The sequence below is a fragment of the Medicago truncatula genome, chromosome 1 (genome assembly GCF_003473485.1).
Source record: "Medicago truncatula cultivar Jemalong A17 chromosome 1, MtrunA17r5.0-ANR, whole genome shotgun sequence".
Lineage (NCBI taxonomy): Eukaryota > Viridiplantae > Streptophyta > Magnoliopsida > Fabales > Fabaceae > Medicago > Medicago truncatula.
The window spans coordinates 15,795,199-15,816,784 of NC_053042.1; the positions used below are offsets into that span (position 1 = coordinate 15,795,199).

The 21,586-nt window shown below is 31.2% G+C and overlaps 4 protein-coding genes across 6 annotated transcripts; all 4 read right to left on the reverse strand.

Moving 5' to 3' along the window:
* Positions 1 to 571: 571 nt before the first annotated feature.
* On the reverse strand, positions 572 to 4,071 carry LOC25482952 (stem-specific protein TSJT1). The gene is made up of 4 exons (XM_013611566.3): positions 3,653 to 4,071; positions 1,948 to 2,188; positions 1,735 to 1,855; positions 572 to 960 (listed from the first exon to the last, which is right to left on the reverse strand). Exons 1-4 carry the CDS (start codon positions 3,850 to 3,852, stop codon positions 770 to 772), a joined length of 753 nt encoding a protein of 250 aa, XP_013467020.1. The 5' UTR covers positions 3,853 to 4,071; the 3' UTR covers positions 572 to 769.
* A 2,716-nt stretch (positions 4,072 to 6,787) lies between these two features.
* Positions 6,788 to 8,523, reverse strand: LOC25482953 (chlorophyllase-2). Its single transcript, XM_013611567.3, has 3 exons — positions 8,408 to 8,523; positions 8,149 to 8,303; positions 6,788 to 7,612 (listed from the first exon to the last, which is right to left on the reverse strand). Exons 1-3 carry the CDS (start codon positions 8,493 to 8,495, stop codon positions 6,935 to 6,937), a joined length of 921 nt encoding a protein of 306 aa, XP_013467021.1. The 5' UTR covers positions 8,496 to 8,523; the 3' UTR covers positions 6,788 to 6,934.
* Positions 8,524 to 12,758: 4,235 nt separating this feature from the next.
* On the reverse strand, positions 12,759 to 14,102 carry LOC25482954 (chlorophyllase-2). The gene is made up of 3 exons (XM_013611568.3): positions 13,981 to 14,102; positions 13,747 to 13,901; positions 12,759 to 13,501 (listed from the first exon to the last, which is right to left on the reverse strand). Exons 1-3 carry the CDS (start codon positions 14,066 to 14,068, stop codon positions 12,824 to 12,826), a joined length of 921 nt encoding a protein of 306 aa, XP_013467022.1. The 5' UTR covers positions 14,069 to 14,102; the 3' UTR covers positions 12,759 to 12,823.
* A 986-nt stretch (positions 14,103 to 15,088) lies between these two features.
* Positions 15,089 to 20,062, reverse strand: LOC25482955 (VAN3-binding protein). 3 transcript variants are annotated; one of them, XM_013611569.3, is made up of 7 exons: positions 19,695 to 20,062; positions 19,191 to 19,319; positions 17,510 to 17,951; positions 17,036 to 17,275; positions 16,405 to 16,454; positions 16,088 to 16,145; positions 15,089 to 15,790 (listed from the first exon to the last, which is right to left on the reverse strand). In XM_013611569.3, exons 1-7 carry the CDS (start codon positions 19,989 to 19,991, stop codon positions 15,573 to 15,575), a joined length of 1,434 nt encoding a protein of 477 aa, XP_013467023.1. In that variant the 5' UTR covers positions 19,992 to 20,062; the 3' UTR covers positions 15,089 to 15,572. The 3 variants fall into 3 exon arrangements, with proteins under 3 accessions (XP_013467023.1, XP_013467024.1, XP_013467026.1); XM_013611570.3 differs by having other exon boundaries at positions 19,191 to 19,298; positions 19,695 to 20,060; XM_013611572.3 differs by having other exon boundaries at positions 19,191 to 19,301; positions 19,695 to 20,054.
* Between the last annotated feature and the right edge of the window lie 1,524 nt (positions 20,063 to 21,586).

Below are 21,586 nucleotides of genomic sequence, written 5' to 3' on the forward strand. Positions count from 1 at the left end.
TGTTTCATCCAAAAAATAAATTCGAATTCTCCTGAATAATTTGTCATTGGTAGAGTCCATTAATCATTTGAGTCCAATTATTTGATTTATTAATGAGATTAAAATGTTGTAGTAAACTAGCCGGTATTCTTCAATTTAAACATCTCAACAATTTTTTTGGGTTTACCATAATATTGGTACGAAGTTTCCACCACCGCTTGACAGTAACTAATTTCCTTCACGAAACATCTCAAATATTTTAACTCTTGTTATCATTTATTTTAGGATCCTCTAAGGTGCATGATAACCTTTGATTTTGTTTTGCATTTTCTTGTGAGCTCAGTTACCACTGACTTTACTCTTGACCATCACAACCAGCACCTTGCCATCTAGAGGATCTAAATCCCTAACCATTGTTTGACACAATTTAAGTATCCAATTTAAGAATCAATTTTATTGAATCAATTAATTCAAAATCAATATTTTCCCCTGCAGAAAACATACACCAAGTATCCATCACAATAACAGTTTATGTAGGAGTTAAACAAACTCAAAGTAAATAAGATCAAATAAATACATAAACTCGTCAACATTTCAGAAAGAAAGGAAAAAAAAACACTGAAAATCGATATTTTTGTTTAAAACTCGGTATCCGATCCAAGAGCGAAAGTCGATATTATTACATCATATGTGCCAAGAAAGTATCATCTCAATGTGATTGTTAGCCTCACCAGATTATAACAGGAACAAATGATGTTGTAGTAGTTCAAACAAAATAGAGTTTACAAAATCAGTAATTAGAAGACCAATTAGCAGCACTACCAACTCTTGGCATGCCAGTTGCTTCCTTCTTAGTATCAGCATCCACTTTGAATGTTGAACCACACACCTCACCAGAGCTATCAATTCTTGGTACCGGCTTCAACTCGTGAAGTGGATGCTCGAAACTCCTCAAACCTCCAGATGTTGTAAAAAAGCATCCTAAACATGTTACAAACATATATGATGTTACTTCTTTTATCAAGTCGTTTTGAATGAAATAATTCATAAAGACATGTGCAATATGGAAGGAACATTGATCATCGACAATCGATATACATACATGACGAACTTGAAATCAGATGTATGATTTCACAGTTAACACTAGAAATTCAATTGTAATTTATAACGTTAGTTGGTAAACTTAATGTTTTAAAAACTGGATATCAAAGCAGTGAGGTTTTCAGGTAATGGTTCATTCGGTTCAACCGACGATTGAACTGATGAAAAGTAGACAAGTAAAAAAATACGGGAACCAACCGCAGCTCAACCAGATTGTGGTACAACAGAGATCAAACCAACCGAAAAATTGGCCGATTCTCAATTCGGTTCAGTTTTTAAAACATTGTGTAAAGTAGAAGGTTTGACTTGTTGCACTTCTCACATATAGATGGTGTCAATGATTCCATATTTACCATTTCTAAGCCATCAAACTTGTTATCCCTAAGCTTACATACATCATTCTAGTAACTTATAACATACTTAAATACCCTCAGATACAACACTAACAACAACCAAGCCTTATCCCACTATGTGGGGTTGGCTACATGAATCAAACGACACCATAGTGTTCTATCAAAAACTTATAAACCCTCAGATAATAGCTATCAAAAATCAGGTCTCAAAAGATGTTCAACAAGAGGATTAAGAATTCATCTAGTTGAACACATTGAATCATTTTTTTATGTTGAGGAGGTAATTAAATCATGCTACTACCTTTTGGGAATGGTGCATAAGATTTGCCACAGCTCTTACTAACAATCTCGGTGTCGTCTGAAAGAACTAGATTTTCATCAGCATCAATTCCCCAGAAGAAGGGAACACTTCCGTCGACATCCTGAAAAGAACCATGACAGTATGCAAGGTAAGAGCGGAAAATTATCGGAAAATATGACATGGAAGACAAAGATAGAGCCTAGGATTACTTACAGAAGCAACAAACGCGGTTTGCGAACTGCTATCAAACAGGATAAATGCAAATTTGCCTTGGAAATCTCTCACAACTTGATCAGCAGGATAGGGACCACGATCTCTCAGAGTCCTGTAAGCCTCTATGATAATGGTCACCTCATTAGCTGTTTTGTTCAATCCATATTGTTGTTTAAGATTAGCAACATTATCAATGTGGCCTTGAAACAAGCAGAAGATGTCATCCACAACCGCAAACAGCCTGCGAACATTGGAAAAGAAAAATAAGTTAAATTAATCATCTTTTGGCCCTGTTTAGATAAACAGCTTAGTGAGGCACTTATAGCACTAGCGATTATCATCTATGTGTTTATGTAAAAGCTATTTCTATAACAAAAAATAAAATTAAGTCAAACTGTTTTCAAATCAGCCAGAAGTTGTTTTCATAGGCTATCCTCGAGAGTTTACGGAAATAAGCTGAAAGTAACTTATGAACATGTCATAAGTTGTTTCCATAACCTCTCTCAAGCAGGCAACTATACATGTAGATAAACTCAAATAAGTCAATCTTAAAGGAGAACGTATAAGGTTTAATATACATCTATGTTAGATATTTCTTCTGCCTTAGATTAAGATCATTAATAAAAACAAGACAAATCAAGACAGAACTGAAAAACATAACATATCCAATCATGTGCATATATCCCAAACAAAGAACAAAGAAAATGACAAAGCTTTATTAATAGTAAGAGCGCAAGTTGCATATCTTAATCAAACATTTTAGATTGTGCCTGTTCTGAAAAACTATCAATAAGCTAATGAATGACAAAATTTGTCGATACCAGAAGTTTTGACAAGTAAAGTTCTAATAAGATTCAGAACTATGTAGCACTGACACTTCACATTAAAGTTGCTTCTCGTGTCTAACATGTGTTGGTGTCAGACACGGACACATACGGCTACTTTCAGTCACTTCCATTTCTCTAAATTATTATCGTGTGAACATGTTAGAGTCAGAGTCGTGTCTAATGACCGTGTCTATGTGAGTGCTTCATAGATTCAGATAAGATGATTGAGATAGATAAAATGATAATCTGAAAAAGGTACCAACTATAGTCCATAAAATTTTCCACTCAACATGCCATATAAATTCAACAATAAGATGCCAAACCATATAATTATAAACTACTCAAAATCACAAACCTTTATATACAACACAAAACACACAACTTATCCTCTACAAGTATGAATTCCAAAACATAAGCAATACAACAACCAAGCCTTATCTACTAAGTGGGGTCGGCTACATGCATCAAATAACGTCATTTTCTATCATAAACCATATTTTGATCTAACTCATTAATCTCTAAATCTTCCAAAATCAAAATTAAACCCAATAATCAAAACATAAACTTTCATTTCTAAAAATCAAATTGCTACCAAACAATAAATAAATCATAAAACCAAAAACCAACATTCCAACTATGATCATCAAACTACATCTAAATAGTAAAAAGACAACAATTCAGTAATCACCATTCACCAAATGTTCAAGGGATCAAAAGGGTAGCAAAAACCCTTATTCAATATCCAAAACAAAAGGTTCCAACTTTGATCTTTTCAAACATACCCAGATAAAAAAAAAATCAAAAAATCACAAAATAAAAAAAAATGATCAGTTTGACATAAATAAGAAGAAAAAAAAAGATGAGAAATTGATTGATACCTTGGGAGTAAAGGGTTGTTTTTGTGAAGAGAATAAGCTAAGAGAGCAGAAGAAGCAAGATTAAGGGTAACAGAAGAAGGGTTAAGAGACTCAAAATGTTGAGCTAAAAAAGCATCTTTGAGTGATGAAACTGAGTTTGATTCTGGACTCTGTAAACCCTCTGGACTTTTGGCAACAGATTTTGAGAAAACTGCCAACATTTTTGCTGTTTCTTTCAAATTGAGATTCTCAAACTGAATGCAATGAATAAAGAGAGTGTTTTGTTTTTGTAATTTTTTTAAAAACAGTAATTAAGATTGATTAGAGGTTGAAACTGACAAATTAAGGTAATTTCGGTCAAAAGATATTAATAATTATGTAATGATGATGATAAGGATTAAATATGGATTATTGTATGAGGTGGCTAGGATGAAGCACTAATCTCTATATCCTTCCATTTCAGACAAATTTCAAGAAAAGGAAAACAAAGATCGTGAGTGTATAGTAATTAGATATTATTGACTCACGACTCCTAATTGATAGGGATTTTAATTTGTAGTAAAATCCGAATTACTTGTTTATCTACCTCTGTTTAGATAAACACAAAAGGATTTAATTTGTACACTCTCCGGTCACTAATATAAACAAAAATCTATTTTGTAGATACATTCAATTAATGATATATGTGACATATAATAAAGACCACATACATTATTAATTGAATGTATTTAAAAAGTCAATTTTTGCTTATATTAATAACCGAAGGGTGTAGTAATCATGTCATTCGGATCCTTTTGGAGTAAAATTTCATATGTGAAAGTGAGAAAAATACAAAAAGGGTTAAATGAGGTTGGGATTTTTAAACTTTTTTTAAGTGTTTATTGATCAGAGTCTGAGTCATAGGGTCCTATTCAGAATTTGAGTTAAGGTTTGGTTATGCAGCGGGTTAAACACAAAGATAAAGAGAGAGCAGACACAATGCAATGCAATTATACTGGTTCCTCCTACAAATCATAAGTAGTTCAATCCCCTTGCACTTTCAAGGAATTTTCACTATTATCACTAAAAACAAGAGACTTTTAATGCTCAAGCACACAAGCAATATACTTTGAAGTGTTCGATCACAACTGAAAGAGAATTCTACAATCTAACTAAATCAAATAAAAAATTGTTTAGTTTTACACTTGATATACAATCATAGGTGTAAACAAATACAAAATATGGTAAGACTTAGAAGTTATAAGATATAAACTTAGAAAAAAAAAATTCTTAAGTGTTTACGCGCTATAAATTTTGACAGAATAAGAGCACTAGTTAAAATAGCAAAGTCTTATTGTGTTCTTCAAGTCTTCAGCTCCTTATATAGGCAAAGATTTGAGAGACATTGGAGAAGTGTCAGTGCATTAAGAGTCTTTGAGAAGCTATCAAATCAAGATGTTGGAATGTTCGGTTGATGTCTTTTGAAAAGACATACCAAGTCCATTGCTGCAAATAGAATTATCTGTTTCATTCGTTTTGTCCTTGAATTTGACTTAGATTCAGAATAAGACATAATGTACTTGGTCAGAGGCTGAAAGTGACCCTCAGAGTCTGGATGACTCGGGGTCTGGGTGACTTAGAGTCTGATGATTCATATTATGGTCTTCAGTACCTTCTGGATGACTTCTTCACTTCTGATCATTTGTTGACTTCTGATTGACCTTTCTTCAGATCTTCTATAAATTATTTAGCTTCTCTTGTGCTTCTGATGCTCTTGTATATGTTCAGACTTTGATAAATTTTAATTTATGGTCATGCACACTTAAGCATATATTAGCAAGTTCAGCCTTGGGGTTGCACAAGCAACTCAACCAAGTCATGCATCCAAAAGCTATGGACCTCAACAAAAAAAATGAAGTCTAATATCGAGACCCAATTTAAATAAAAAAAATATATGTTACTTTTTTTTTTTAGGAAATATGTTACTTCTTTTTCTTTCTTCGATACACGTTTGAGTTTTTTCTAGACTCTAGTTCTCCTTTCTAGACATAAATATAATGCTATCAAACCACCTACAATTTGTATAATCACTTAATCACTCAATTTATAAAGCTATTTCATTAAAAAGAATCACAACAATAATTCTTTTTTGCATAAATCATTCATTTTCCCTTTTCCACAACAGAAGAGTGACAAATCCAAACGACGCCGTTAGGTAAATTTCACCTCTCTTTCACTTATTTTTTTTATTCCGTTTCATGTTTAGAAGTTCTTCTGATTTTGATTTTTTAATGAAGCTTAAATATACACAAAAAAAATTGCGTTTTTATTTTACGGGCTTATTTTAAAAAAGAGAGTCAAACCTCTTATTTCATAGGAACTAAATTGTATATTAACATATTCAATTGTTCTTCATTACTTTTTTATCATCAAAACTTTAGAGGCATTATACAAATCCAATTTTATTCTAACAATATGATATACAATAAAAAAGTGTACGTCATATAATCAAATTAATCGTATAAGTTGTAGGTTTAATGATAGAAAGTAATTAACCAAATTATCTCGGTTTAGTTTACCCCTACACATTTTATCAGTGATCATAAAGTATTTTCACTCCCATGAGAACTTTCATTAGTACCATTATAAACAAGTTAAATACTTTGTAAAAAAATTAAATACAATATAATCTATGAAATAGTATAAAAATATATATATATATATATAGGTTGTTATTGGTATAAAGTTTCCATTAACAAAATGAGTTTTTTCCTCAAATAAGATTTTCTTCATACGCCAAAGACAATAATAGAACCCATTTTCATCTACTTAAAGAGTTTAAAACTCTTAATATATTTTGGTAAATTATAAATTAAAAAAACCAAAACTAATAATAGTGTGTTGTTTAACTTTAAAGTTAGCCGATGTATTAACTAATAGATTTCAAAAATTATTCCCTTGCTTCATGTGATTATATTGAGGAAGACATTTTGTTTCACAGTTGTGGGTTCTTTAACTACTCTAAAGAGTGTAAGGGTATTATTTTTACGGTGTTTGAGCTACTAAACTAAGATAAATAAGGATAAAGACATAAAGATAAGACTAAAATGCGTAAAATAATTTGTTTGATTGATTATGTGTCAAAACAACGCATAAGTTAAAAACAAAATAGCATAACAATCATTTATTTATATAAGTACATTCACAACAAGTTTTACAAAGAGAGACAACTATAGAACAACAATATATAGATAGAAAATAAATAGTAAATGTTAACCCAAATTACATAAACACTACAAGTCTCAAACCCATCTCCTCTAGTTTTCATATAAAATCATCAGATTTGATAGCAATTGGTACTCTCACTTTCCCTTCTCTTATGGCCAACAAATCCACATTATCACCATATAAGTAAGCTTTCAAGAATGCAACCATAACTCCTCCAACAAACGTTCTCATAGGTTTCCTTGATTCACCATTCTTACATAAACAATAAGTAAGTTTCCCTCTAAAACCTGGGGTATAATCATCCAACATGTCAAAATGACCATAATCCTTAGCCAAAAAATACCAAGAAGGTTTCTCACATTCACTAAAAAAATCCTCATGATTGATGCCTTTAGGTGCACAAGGAGGAAACAAAAGGTTCTTTCTCACATCACCTAAACTAGAACCAATAACCAATGTTGGCATATCAAAATCAAATGAATGAGGAACATAGGTGAGAATTGGTGGTGATGTTTGTATTCCTTCACCTAATCCATCTACTGGATCAATTCCAAGTATGGCTGAAAATTTTAGATCAATTGTGATGTTTAATTTTCTTAGAGCAATAGCAAATGATGTTTTTCCGCCGCGACTATGGCCTCCAAGTGCTAACTTGTTAAAATTTGGTGTTATGTTTGGTGGAAGAAACTTGTTTAGTCCTTCAGATAGCCAACTTGTTATTGCAGCTACTGAGTAAATATCATCGTATATATCTGGTCCAGTCACTATATACAACTGAGAAAAACAAAAGTTAAACCAAAATATAATTGTTTGAAAAAATGTGGTTGCAAGTATTAGTATTTTATAAGCATTATTCAAATACTATTTGTATTAACATTGCATGAAACTATAAACCATGAAACATGTCAACAAGAAAATACATTTTTATAAATATATAATCTAACATTTATAACGTCTTAGTTACTACAATTTATCTTTATATATTAGTAGAAAAATATGATCAAAACATGTTACGTGAATAATGCACATTTTTAAAATAGGTCATTTAAAATAGCAAAGATGGAGTATTACAATTTATATGCTAACATTTGAGTGGTGATATACTTTGATCTATTTTCATTTTCATATATGATGGTGATTTGCTTTTAATCCTCATAATATTAGTATGCTCCTAACAAGTCTTTTAATGATTATATGTCATTGATTCACATCCTTGCCAGATGGTCTTTATAAAGATGAATTATTCTAGAAGTGCTTCTTGTAAACAAGATGATACTTACATATTAAAATGTCAGGTGGGGATTAATTACCTGAGGAGCAATGACAATGAAGCCATGAGAAGCCACATGTTGGATAAGCTGAGAATAAAATGAGTTGTAGAGAAGATATGCATGTAGGAAAAGTAGAAGTGGAAATTCTCCACCTTCAATAGGTGTGGCAATCAAAAGAGATCTTGGTGGTGGAACTGATCAACATATAAAAAAATTAGTAGTATACATGAACTATATGAGAGAAAAATATCCAAAAACAATTATAGTTAATTAATAGAAAAGTTAATTAAAGTAGTACCATATTGTGTATATGAACCAGAGCCAACCATTTGTAGTTGTGTGGTGTATTTTCCGGTCTCAAAGACATTAGTAACAAAAGAAGACATACTTGATGGTTGAGCTTAGTGTTGCTTGTGGCTGAATAATATATGATGATCTGGTGTGGCATTTATATATTCTTGTTTAATTGTATATTTTGTTTTTTTTTATTACTTTTTGAATAGAATGTAAAGTGATCTTGGTGATTAATTTGTTTTGGTCAATATGTTAGTGATATTAAATACATTCTATGTTCACTATTATAAAAAAATAATCAGATTTATCGAATAAATGATGTATCTAATCTATATTATAGATCAAATATATCAGTTATTCCATAAATCTAAAAATAAAATTGTTTATAATAATGATCGGAGTTTATACATTTTTATGTTGGTTTATAGCACTATTTCCGTCTCACTATATGTGTCACATTTGAGTTTTATATGGTTATTAAGGAAATGATTAATAGTGTTGATTTTAATGGTAAAATATGTATTATTTACTAAAAAAACTTTTATTAAATATAGTTAGTAGAAAAATATAATAAATGTTATATTGTTATTATAAAAAAGATAGATAATTTAAAAAAAAAAAAAAAAAAAAGAGCACCTATTGTAAGAAGATTTTGGAGGCCATGAATGAATGCCTAAGTAGAATATACAGATGTCACCCAATTTCATTAATATTAGGACCTAATTTTTACATGTGTAAATTGGGAACCGAGAATGTTAGAGATTTGAGCCTGAAAATAAATACAACAACATGAATTGAATTGTTATAAAAGCAAGTTGTTGGGTTTGACATTAATATTTTGTTTTGTTTGTAGATAAAATGACAATCAGTATTTGAAACTCACACAATGAAAATTATGGAAATGTTAAAGAGTGTTCTTAGGACATCGATTAAGAGCACAAGAATTAAAATATTGTATTGAGAAATGGTGAAAAGTAATAAAGTTGATTTTTTAAAAGTTAAAAAATTATTGAATTCAATGCAAACTTACTAATTTGATATTCTTAACAAGTGTCTGAGGACATCCGTTAACATAACCTTTAAAATTAAATGAAATAAAGTAAAAATATGCACATTATGGTTTCAAGTTCTCTCTACAAGCTACGCTGGATTGGATAGTATAATATTTAGCTAGAATATTTTATAACATAAATTATTTCCATAAGAAATTTCAAACGCTTGAATTTAATGGTTAATAAATTTCAGATAAGGAAGAATCGATCAAAACAGTATGAATTTAAATTTTAGCTAAAATAATTTTTGATCAAATATAACTTTGTTATTATTGTATTCTAGATTACTAGAACTCTTGAGAATCGGAAAGTCAAGAAAGAAAAGTAAAATAAAATTATAAGTTTTATATGTTTATATCAAAGTATCCCCTTAATTTGTAATGGATGCACAAACATATTTCTAGTATTTTATATGTGATGACAAATGCTAAAAGTATGTTGCCTAAGAAATTATATAATGATTATTATTTTTTAGAGTTAAATATATTTTTAATCGTTCTAAATATATTAACTTTTATTTCTACTTCTTTTAAAAATTTATTTCAAACATTGATTTCTCTAAATTACACTTACAAATTTTAGTTTCTTCTTAGAAATTTTAGTTTCTTCTTTTTAACATAAGTTTAGTGACATATTTATAGCGACTTTGTTTATGTTATGTCACTATTGAAATTTTAAAATATTATTCGCTTAATGAGTTCAATATTTAATCTTTAACTTCATATTTTAATCTTTAATTTGACTTTACGGATAAATTAATAATGAATAACTAGTTAAATTATTAAATTAATGATATTTGAAAGTCTTAACAATGACATGTCATCAAAAAAATGCTTGGAACATATCACGAGAACTTTTGTTAAAATAAAGGGATTAAATTTGGTAATAGAAAAACTAGAAGGAACAAAGTTTAAAAAAAAAAAAAAAAAACGAAAAATGAAAATTGATATATTTTGCATGTGTCGTGATCACTACAAAATCATATTTAAAGATGTGTGTAGGCTTTTGTCAGGGGTAGATGGGTTTTAAATATGGAGGATAACTCTTGTTGTAATTGATAGGTACTCCATCCGGTTCTAAATATAATAAAATATATTTTTTCTATGTTCATTGAATAATTTGTGTATCTTTTTATTAGGGAAATAACTCATGGATTTATAGATCAGATACATCAATTATTTAATGAACATGAAAAAGAATAATTTTTTATATTTAGGATCAGATAGAGTACCATATAGCAACCAAATATGTCTTCTTTTTGCATTTGTTGTTGTTGAATTGAAAAGCATATATAGTTAGAGGTGATTTCTTACCATCTTATTAAGGACGTTGTGGTTTTATTTGAGGTTTTCTTTTTTTTTTTTTCTGGAAAATTTTGTTCAACTTCAAAAAATTTGTTAAAATTGCAAAACTTATCCATATTCGATCAAATTTACCTTTAGTCTAAACGTACACCTAAAGTTAAAGAAAAGTGGATTCTCACGGAAGAACAAAACGAAAAACAATGAAGAGAGTTTTCGTTTTTGTAAAAAAAAAAATGTAGTAATAAAGTTTGATTGGAGGTTGAAATTGACAAATCAAAATAATATTGTAGTTATCTTAAGAATAATTTATGTGTATTAATATAATATAATATAATATTATAATAATAATAATATGATGATGATGATTAAATTTGTTTGTAATTAAAAATAACTATCATGTTAGCTGAATCCGTAGATAGGTGATTTAGGAATATGTGAGTTTCACACTACCTGATGAAAAGTTAGGCGAATACTAGTTCGATCAAATAAGGGTTAGCTGATTTTTTTTCTCTCGTCCACTATATAGGATGTTGGTCTTGAAAACATAAGATTTAGTCAAACCTTAGTATAATTTGACAATGAGGCACTCAACCCATGCTTCATGTTTATAGTGCCTCTAACCTTAAGGAGCAATAGGCAAGGATACATATTTTAAAGGAGGTTGCGCACAATGCAAGTGTTGAACCATGGTCAAATAACCAAAATCCAATGATTTAAACAACTATGCCTACAACTGACAAGTCCGAATATGTTCAAAACAAATACATATACATTAAGCAAATGGCCCTCTCATTGATTTATTTCTGACTCCGCCACTGTATGAACCTTTGCATTAGTATAAAGTTAGGTGTACCTTGTTATCCCAATTTAATAAAAAAAAATAAAAAATCCTTTTGTAAGACTTTGATTCAATTAAAATGTTTGCCTTGCACTTTTTAATCAAAATATTTTGTGGTCTCGGGTGTTCATGCAAAGCTTTTTGATTCGATTCAAATGTCTGCCTTGCAAAATTTGAATCGACTCATTGTGACCTTCGGATGTCTATTTCTTGTTTATTGAATCATATCAAAACTTTTTGAATAGTATCACTTCAGGAAACACTGAATCGATTCAATTTTTTCTTGATTCAATTCATTCTTCATCTAGAATTGCCTAAAATCGATTCTTTTTTTTTTTGTTGTCTATTATGTCAATCTTCATGTCAACCCAACATCTTTATTTTGCACTATTGAATCGATTCAAGCTTTTCTTGATTTGATTCAAACACATTTTTTTTTAGTTATATTTTTAGCCTAACTTACTCCTATCTCATTACCCTATATATACTTGCATTCACTCATTTTCTCATTTTCTCATTTATAGAATTGATTTGCAAAAACACTCTAAAGTCTCCCACACCTCTCTTTCTCTCTCTCATCCTAGCTCCCTCTTCTCTTATGCATTGTAAAACTGGTATTAACAAGTTAGTAGTGTTTTTTGTGTGATAAGATAATCTTAAAATATTTAGGACCAGTTAGAAATTTCAAAGTTAGGATAGATTTAGCGTGTTAAGATAAACTTAAAGAATCTTTGACGATGTTTGCCAACAATCATTTTAACTTAGTTTTCAGCGGTCTTGAAAAAGATGTTTGAAACGAAAAATATTTTGAAGATTTATTTGTAGAGTAAAAAAAAAATTGTTTTAAACTCTTTAAGATCTCTTTGGAAAACTAAAAGTATTTAATAAAAATGTTTTATTAGTTTTGAACTTAAAAGTATTTAATAGAAAGTCTTACATTGTATTAAAAATCTATCTATAAGTGTATTTGAGTCTTCACATTTACCATGATGATCCTCTCTTACTCAAACATCATGAAAGTAAAAATGACACCATTTATATCTTGCAAAAACTCTTTAAATATAAAAAAAGTTAAAAAATATTTCTATATTTTTAATTTGAAATTAACTAAAATGAAAGTAAAATAACACCATTCACATCTTGAAACATAAAGTTCTTATATACATGTAAAATGTGTAGAGATGGTTATTGCCTCATTAGTTGATTTACATCATCTTCTCTTATTTTCATACAAAATAATCAAATTTCATCTCAATGGGTACACTCAAATTTTTGTCTCTTATAGCCAATAAGTCCACATTATCACCATGCAAATAAGCTTTCAAGAATGCAACCATAACTCCTCCAACAAACATCCTCATAGGTTTCCTTGATTCACCATTCTTACATAAACAATAACTAACTTTCCCTCTAACTCCTTTAGTATCATCATCCAACATATCAACATGACCATAATCCTTAGCCACAAAATACCAAGAAGGTTTCTCACATTCACTAAAAAAATCCTCATGATTGACACCTTTAGGTGCACAAGGAGGAAACAAAGGGTTCTTTTTCACATCACCTAAACCAGAACCAATAACCAATGTTGCCATATCATAGTCAAATGAATGAGGAACATAGGTGAGAATTGGTGGTGATGTTTGCTTTCCTTTATCCATTCCATCGACCGGATCAACTCCTATTATGGCTGAAAATTTTAGATCAGTTGTCATGTTTAATTTTCTTAGAGCAACTGCGAAAGATGTTTTTCCGCCGCGACTATGACCACCAAGTGCTAACTTGTGAAAATTTGGTTTTATATTTAGTGGAAGAATCTTGCTAAGTCCTTTAGATAGCCAATTTGTTATTGCAGCTACTGAGTAAATCTCTTCAGTTATATCAGGTCCAGCCACCGTATACAACTAAGAAAGGAAACATGATTATTTCACCAAAATAGAACTGTTGTGAAAAAAATTGGTTGCAAGCTATGAAGCACAGACACTCCTTGGATTAGGCATGTCTCGGTGTCACGTGTCCGACACCGATACGACACAGACACTTGTAATTACACTAAATTATGTGATTTTTCAAATTACGTCCCTAGAAGTGCTTCTTGCAAACAAGATAAAATATAACTTGCATATTAAAATGTCAAATAAGAACTAACCTGAGGTGCAATGACAATGAATCCATGAGAAGCAACATGTTGAATAAGTTGAGAATAAAACGAGTTTAAAAGAAGATATCCATGTAGAAAAAGTAAAAGTGGGAATTCTCCACCTTCAATAGGAGTAGCAATCAAGAGAGATTTTGGTGGTGGAACTGATCAACATATAGAAAACTTTAGCACACATGAATTATATAGGATATCATATAATAGAAGAGTAAATAAAAATTGTACCATTTTGTGCATGTGAACAAGAATCAACCCTTAGTAGCTTAGTGGTATAGTTACCAGTTTCAAAAACATTACTAACAGAAGAACACATAACTGAAGAATTTGATGATAAGATAAACCTGTGGTGTGGTTTTTATATATTCTTGTTTGATTGGATATTTTGGTTTGAGATTTTAGTGATATTATTTTTTGGTCAAAATATTTATTTATTTTTTGACAAGAAACTTATTTGGTCAAAAGAAGTGCATATGTTTTGATGGGCTTAAAGTAACTAAAGGCCCCAAAAAATTGAAGCCTAGCAGAACATACAAACAAATGTAGGAAATTGCTGTTTAGGCTCCCATATCATGCAATTTCCATCGTATTGAAAATGGGTCCCGCATAAAGTGGTGAGATCCACGTAATTTTCACCACTGAAAGAGTTGGTCTTAAAAAGAGAATGTTAGTGATACTACTCATAATTTTTGTTTGAAAAAATTATATAATGATTAATGTTTTCATAATTTTAAATTTGATGCATAATGGTAGAGTATATATACTGCATGTGTTTGGATCACTACAAAGGAGCATTTAAAGAAGTTGTAGGCTTTTGGCAAGGGTAGATGAGTGTTAAATTTAGAGGATAACTCTTAGTTGCAATTGATAGGTACCATATAACAACCAAATCAGTCTTCTTTGACTTTTGTTGTTGATATGAAAACCAGAAATAGTTAGAGATGGTTTCTTATCATGTCATTGAGAGAGAACATTGAAGAAATCATGTATGTTTAAATTGACGATGAGTTTGATAAAATCATAATGACGTTGTAACTTTGTCAAACATTCATCCGAAGTTAAAAGAGGAATTGGTGCATGTGCGCATTTAGTTTTGTTATTTTCTTCATTGTAATTTAATAGGAAAAAAGCACCGTAATATGAGTGTACTAGAACAACTTAAAATTCAATTTTCCAGAAAAAAGTAATTTTCATGATAGTAAACTAACATAAAACTGCTTTTGCTTTTACTTTTCTTTGAAATGTCTAAAAAAACTCACCAAATTATTTTTCATCAAAATCCCTTTTTTAGAAAAATTTAAACAAACATACCCTAAAGCAGAAGTAGAAGAATCCATAACAATGATTTTCTGTAGATCATAAACCTTAAAACAAAAGAATTCCTTGGGATCCAAATCCAATCAAGAAAAGCTTAAACCAACATTGATAAGCAGCAAAAGCACAAAAAAAAATCAACTTATCTTTATCTTTTAACATCACACACACTACACTAAAATGTGACTCTTTCACTTTTTTCTTTTTGACTGCCAGGTCCAAGATGCTTTTTTTCTTTCCATATCAATGAAAGAAAGAAAATACAGCTTATAGCTTAACATTTTTCACTTTAGTTCACATTACTTTACTTTCCATTAAAAAAAATACATAAAAATACTAATTTAAATCCCCCAAGATTAAAGAGACCCACTTCCACTATCTTCTAGCATAATAACTAAGACTTTAATTTACCCTTTTTACAAATAGATCAAAACCCCACCATGTATCAACAGATTTATACCATGTTCATAGTTAACATAAGATTCCTATAACATGTTTATAGTTAATTAACATGTTCTGTTTTTGTTGTTCCTTTCAGCAGCAATAGAGATGAGCCTTGAAACACCTTGAGTCCACACATCATATTCTCTTTGACTTCTGCACTCAAACTCAACGACGCCACGCGTAATTGTTTTCAAACCAAAGTAACGACGGTTGTCACCACCTTCTAGCAAGTGACGTCCTGGCCAAGCCGGCATTTCTTTGATAACGCCGATCACAACATCTGCGAAAAAAATTTCAAAAAGCATGAGTCGGGGTAAACTTAATCGGCCAATGATCTTATATTAGATACTTTTCATATTGATCGGCCAATGATCGAACCCTTGATGGATCGAACCCTGATCAAAGGATGAGTGTGAAGGTGGTTTTGATTTAAAGAAAAATCCTTTTGATCCATTTGAAACATTAAAGAATAAAGAGAATAACTTTCACAAATCCCCAAATGAAACAAGACCCACCTCCAAATCAGTTAAAGTATGATAAGAGAAGGGGACAAAAACAAAAGTTGATGAAAACTCACTCTTTTTCTTTTTTGTGATGGTCCCAGCAACATGTCTACTCTTCATCTTTAGCATAACCTGAAACAAAAAGAGGATCTAAAGAGTTACTACAATTTGGTAGATTTCTAGGAAACTGAACTGAGTTGATCCCTTAACATCATCACATCGTTCTAAGAGCCCTCACTTTAGTCACTTCTTTCCACTACCAGATTCTTATTCATCATTAAATCTCATATAATTGATGGCCAAATAATTGGTCATAGTCAAGATCCAAAGTCACATACTCACATTACATAATTGAAATGAAAAGAAAAGGAATAATTCTCAAATATTATACCTGGTTCGTTCTGTTTATATAAACTGACACAATTTTCCAATGGAGTTCACCTGCAATCAATTATCAAATCAAATCACTTTTCATCCTTTAAACATAAAAAGAAACACAATAACAACTAAAACTAAATAAGATCCTTTTCTTTAATCCGCATACAGAAGCATAGGACATATAATGGGAACATAACACAACTGAAAAACAAAAATTTCAGAAGCTATACGCACAAACACCACCGAACGTGACACTCAGACTTAGGTAATAACTTAAGAAATAATGGAAGTGATTGAATGCAATGAGATATGACGACAATGATAAATGTCGGACACCAAACATACTTTAAATTTTTAAGTGTCAATGCTTCATAGACTCAAGTCAATAATTGGTTCCACCATTGAAAGAAGCAAAACTGATTTCACATGTATAAAATTGATTTTGACATCTTTGGATGTTCTCGAGTAGAATTGATTTTGTATCAAGAATTGCTTCTAATTTGAAACTAGAATTCGGAACTTTTGCATCTATAATTGAATTTTAGCCTTGTGCTTAGGGTCCAAACCACTTTAAACCACTTTACATTCAGTTCACTTTTAAATATAACCAATTTTACTAAATCAATTAATTCGAGAAAATGTACCTGTGCGAGTGCGTTTGAGAAGCTCGAAACCTCTGGCTAGCAATTCTCTACTACAAATGCCCAAGAAATTTTCTTCAGGTGCAAGTTCACCACTGAAGCTACTATTGGAGCTGCCATTACTACCACTGCCCCCACCACCATTACCATTACCTACCAAATTCTTCTCCACAGGAATTACAGCAGCAATACTCCAAACTTCTTTAAGGGCCCTTGCTTTCAATGTTGCAGCCCCACGCAATGCTACGATTTCAAACCACAAACACCATAAATTAATCAACAACTATATGTTTTTTCCTTTTTTCATTTAAGCCAGTCATTTTCATGAAATAATCAATTTAACCAACATTCCAATGAGACTGAAAAAGTTAATAATTTAACACATTTAAGTTAAACTATTCTTCTGAATAAATCATTTTTATGATTAATCTCATATAAACAATCACAAATAAAAAGATAAATTATGTCGCCGCATACCTGTCGCAGCAGCAGCCGTCAACGTTTGAATATCGCCGGAAGACCTCACATTCACAGCAGAGCTAACCACCGAATCAATGTGATCGCGCTCAGCCCCCATAGCCACAGCAGCCTCAACACATTGAGCCGCCACCAATGTGGCAGCCGACGCTACCGCCATGTCTGTCTTCGCCATCTGCTCGTCTTTACGAGCACCTGACGAAGCAGCAGTTGCGGCAGCAATAGCCGCAACTGCAGCTGCAACTCCAGCAACCGAAACCGCAGCATGGAGCTGTGCATTGTGAGCCCTTGTTTCCTCCTTTTTCTTTTCCTTCCTCTCCTTCAGCCACCTCCCTACCGTCTTCCCTCCGCCTCCGCCACCGCCGGTGGCAGAGACTCTGTAATGGTTGTTCAAGCTGCTGATAATGCTGTTATTGTTGTGATTGTTGCTTGAACGGTTATACTGCATAGAATAATTATAAAAATGAGCCATTAATAAATTATGTATGTATCTCTCTTCTTTTTCTAATTCTTATTTGATCAAATTTGAAACTAAAAAGATGCATTTTTTGTGATATATATTGGTAGGTATTTGTTCATATTTGTCAAAGTAACTGTTGTTGTTAGCTGTTACAACTATAGGTCCTGAGATTCTGAACAAAGTAATAACAAACTTTGTATTGGTATTGCTAAAAAAAACCATGTTTATCCATAAGGGTCAATTAGCAATAAATGCAATTGCAAACCAAGAAAGAGAAACTTAACATCTTTTTTTGTTTCCTTGATGGCTAAATAAGGAATCAAAGGGTAATTTTGGTTGGTTTTGTTAACCAATTTTAATGAAGCTCTATGACTAATCTTGTAAAATTAGTTGTATTGTTTTATTTTTTGTAAAGGGAGACTATAATTACACATGAAAGAGGGTCTAAATTGAAAATTTTCACTTTTAAAGGCTTAAGAATAAAATTCATTATTTAATTACTCTTTTTCTTAACCATTTGATTCTTAATGAAAAAAACGCTTTAAAAGTTTAGAGTTTGCCCAAAAGGTAGCTAAAGTCGAGTTAAAAACTGTTTCTATCAAAATTGAATTCATTGCTTCTTATGAAACATGGACACATATCTGGACACCACTGACACGTCAACGTCGATAATAATTTTAAAAAATAATATAATTCAATATATATAACAATATGTGACAATGTCGAACATGTCTACCATTGACACGTGTTAGACATGAAACATGTCTTGGATCCCTTTAATTAAAGCTAATTTGGAAACTGTTCAATATGTTCTTTAATGAAGCTTTAATTAATTTAGTAAAATTATAATCAATGGATAGTGCTAAAAACAAAAACTTTGGAAAAAAAACAAAAATAGTAAAAATAAAAAAATAAAAAACAATTCATTTTAAAATTGAAGTTATGTTTGGCTGTTTGCATTGAAGAAAGGAAAAACAAAAGCAGATTACTGATTATTACTGTCTCTGGGTGTCATCCAATTTATGTTTGTTGGTAACAGAGAAAGCTGAAATTGGTACTAGTGGTTTCTAACTGTACACTGTACAGTGAGATCAGTGTTTCGTGCTTTGTACCCAAAAAGTTTTGAGAAAAACAAAAAACCAAACAAACCAACATGGTTGTTTGTTAAGGTTTTTAATGTCAAATTAAAGCCACCTATGAAATTAAGAAAGATGTATGTACCTTGAAATCATCCATTTCAGAAGGTGAAACTGGTGGACTATCTGTTAAAGATCCATTAAGAGGTCCACTGCTATGTGATAGTCTTCCTGATGTTCTTGGAGATACCTCCTGCTGCACAATACCACAAAACTTGTATAGATAAAATTTGAGGCATGTCAGACGCTAAATATAGTTGAGTAAACGTTGTGGCCAAAAAATATTTTTGATTGTGATTCTCTGCAATATTAAGGATCACGATGGACCGCAACATCGATTTACAACCTTGGATACAAATTTCGAAGTGACAAAAAATGGAAAGAAAAAAATGCATAACAAAACAAAAAAAATTAGTCTCCTAACAACTCAGACAATAAAATGTTGCAGAGACATTTGATATACTGAACCTGAGTCACACGTTGGAACTAACAATTCTTTGTTTTTATACATTTAGTGTTTGTGAGTTTCGTCACGAGACTCTTTAAAACAAATTATATATGCAAAAATGGAACCACAAAAACTACATACCGAGTGAGACATGATACGATCCAAAACCATTTGAGAAGTTTGAGAGGAAGCAAAAGAAAAAGGGTTGCCAGAAACAGTTATAATAGAGTCATCAACTTCACCAGCAAAATCTTCAAGTATAGCAGCAGCATTTGAAGAGCCATTATTGAGTTTGTTTGAAAGAGGAGGGAGTTGAGCTGGAGACAAAGCTTTGGAGACTTCCATGGCAGAGGCAGACCATGAACGTGACAAGAATTCCATTGGGTCACGAGGTGCTTCTGGGTCGGGTCTCCATTGTTGTTTGTTTTGTTTTTCCATTTTAGTTTAGAAGAAGAAGAAAAAGAAGAAGATGAAAGAGTAGTTTGGTTTGGTTTTATTGTGGTTTTTAATAGGAAAAGGAAGAGTGAGGGGTGAATTGAGATGGGTTTGATTCACACCGTTGATTTCTTTTATGGGTTCATCTACGGCCAGTGTTTGTTACTTGCAAACAACCTTTGTAAAGTTTGTACTACTAACAAGAATAATATCTTAAAAGTTGGATTTTTTTTTCTTTCTTTTTTACAATTTTGTGTCTTCAAAATTACGGTAGTATTGACAATGAAGTAATTAATGGATGAGTGGATGGATGGTTTGGTTATGTGGTGATAAAAATTAAATTTGAATAGGTTGATTATGTGTATGTTGTTGTCATGACGAATTTGTTAGAATTGCGATTGTTTACCATGATTTGAAGAAACTCAATGAGATATAAAAGTAAATTGAATGTAAAGTGATTTATGTTTAAATATATTCATGTATTAAGAAGAAATTGTGGTTGTTATTTAGTGGTCTATCGTCATGACCTCTGCTATAGACAGGGGAAGGCCATGACCTCTGCTATCATCATGCCCTTGTAGTCTCAACATGACTCATCTCGTGTGAGTTTTCTATCGCTTTATAGTTGTTTTTGGACTCCAAATCTCTACCTTTGATCTTGACCATTGAATGAAATCATGTGATTCATCTATAACTTTCTTTAAAACAACACCTAAAAAATACAATCTTGTAATCTGAATTGTCTGGTCTCTTATCTAACCGTTGAAATATATCCACTTTAACAATAATGTGGTTCTTGATGACAGTAAGTCCTAATTTGTCTGTTTTTGTGTTTAAATTGGTCAAGTATACATAAAGTTCACATTTTCAATCTAACTTTACTCGAAATATGCATTGAAATGAGGATTAGTTTGAAACCAAATAGATCAAGTTTGGCGTCTATTTGAGTGTGAGTTTAAAACCACATCATGTTGCAATATCGCATCTGAAAACATTTGAACCGTGAAAATTGTAAAGCAAGGATTTGAAGCTTTGAATTCATGTTGCACATTTGATCAATTGGACGCATATCCTAACATATACTTAGAGCATCTCTAATGGACGTCCTTACTTAACAAGGACCACTCCCCGTTAAGGACTCCCATTGAAGGAGGAAAAATTGAGTCCCTATTAAGCAACGAACAACTATATAAGGACCCCCTCTCTCCTGGGTAACTAACTGGTCCCACATTTAAAAGAAGTAATAAAATATGTATTAGTTGGTCCCACTTGCAAAAGAGGTAATGTTTAAAGTACTTTAAATTGGAGTCCTTATTATTGTGACCTATTTAAGTTAGTGTGACATATTTAAGTATTTTTAATTGGAGTCCTTAGAGCATCCACAATGAAGACTTTCAATTTGGAGGTCTGAAACGGGTCTCACATGGATACATCACTTTTTTATAATTTTTTAATAATAGTACCTAATATGTACTCAACCACTCCAATGGACACCCTCCAACAAAAGGTCTATATAGGTCCCACCAATAACTATTTATTTAAGACACTATTATCGATTTTATAATATTAAATTGTAATTGAAAAGCAATAGTACTGTG

Bases quoted from the DNA above. Each gene is read 5' to 3' on its own strand.
- LOC25482952 (XM_013611566.3), bottom strand. From the start codon at position 3,852: ATGTTGGCAGTTTTCTCAAAATCTGTTGCCAAAAGTCCAGAGGGTTTA. The intron at 2,189-3,652 runs GTATCAATCAAT...CAATGTTCGCAG, and splicing joins AACAACCCTTTACTCCCAAG to GCTGTTTGCGGTTGTGGATG. The intron at 1,856-1,947 runs GTAAGTAATCCT...GGTTCTTTTCAG, and splicing joins AAACCGCGTTTGTTGCTTCT to GATGTCGACGGAAGTGTTCC.
- LOC25482953 (XM_013611567.3), bottom strand. From the start codon at position 8,495: ATGTCTTCTTTTGTTACTAATGTCTTTGAGACCGGAAAATACACCACA. The intron at 8,304-8,407 runs GTACTACTTTAA...TATGTTGATCAG, and splicing joins TGGTTCATATACACAATATG to TTCCACCACCAAGATCTCTT. The intron at 7,613-8,148 runs GTAATTAATCCC...TGTTTTTCTCAG, and splicing joins TCATTGTCATTGCTCCTCAG to TTGTATATAGTGACTGGACC.
- LOC25482954 (XM_013611568.3), bottom strand. From the start codon at position 14,068: ATGTGTTCTTCTGTTAGTAATGTTTTTGAAACTGGTAACTATACCACT. The intron at 13,902-13,980 runs GTACAATTTTTA...TATGTTGATCAG, and splicing joins TTGTTCACATGCACAAAATG to TTCCACCACCAAAATCTCTC. The intron at 13,502-13,746 runs GTTAGTTCTTAT...TTCCTTTCTTAG, and splicing joins TCATTGTCATTGCACCTCAG to TTGTATACGGTGGCTGGACC.
- LOC25482955 (XM_013611569.3), bottom strand. From the start codon at position 19,991: ATGGAAAAACAAAACAAACAACAATGGAGACCCGACCCAGAAGCACCT. The intron at 16,455-17,035 runs GTACATTTTCTC...AATTGATTGCAG, and splicing joins TCTCAAACGCACTCGCACAG to GTGAACTCCATTGGAAAATT. The intron at 15,791-16,087 runs GTGAGTTTTCAT...TTTTTTTCGCAG, and splicing joins CATCACAAAAAAGAAAAAGA to ATGTTGTGATCGGCGTTATC.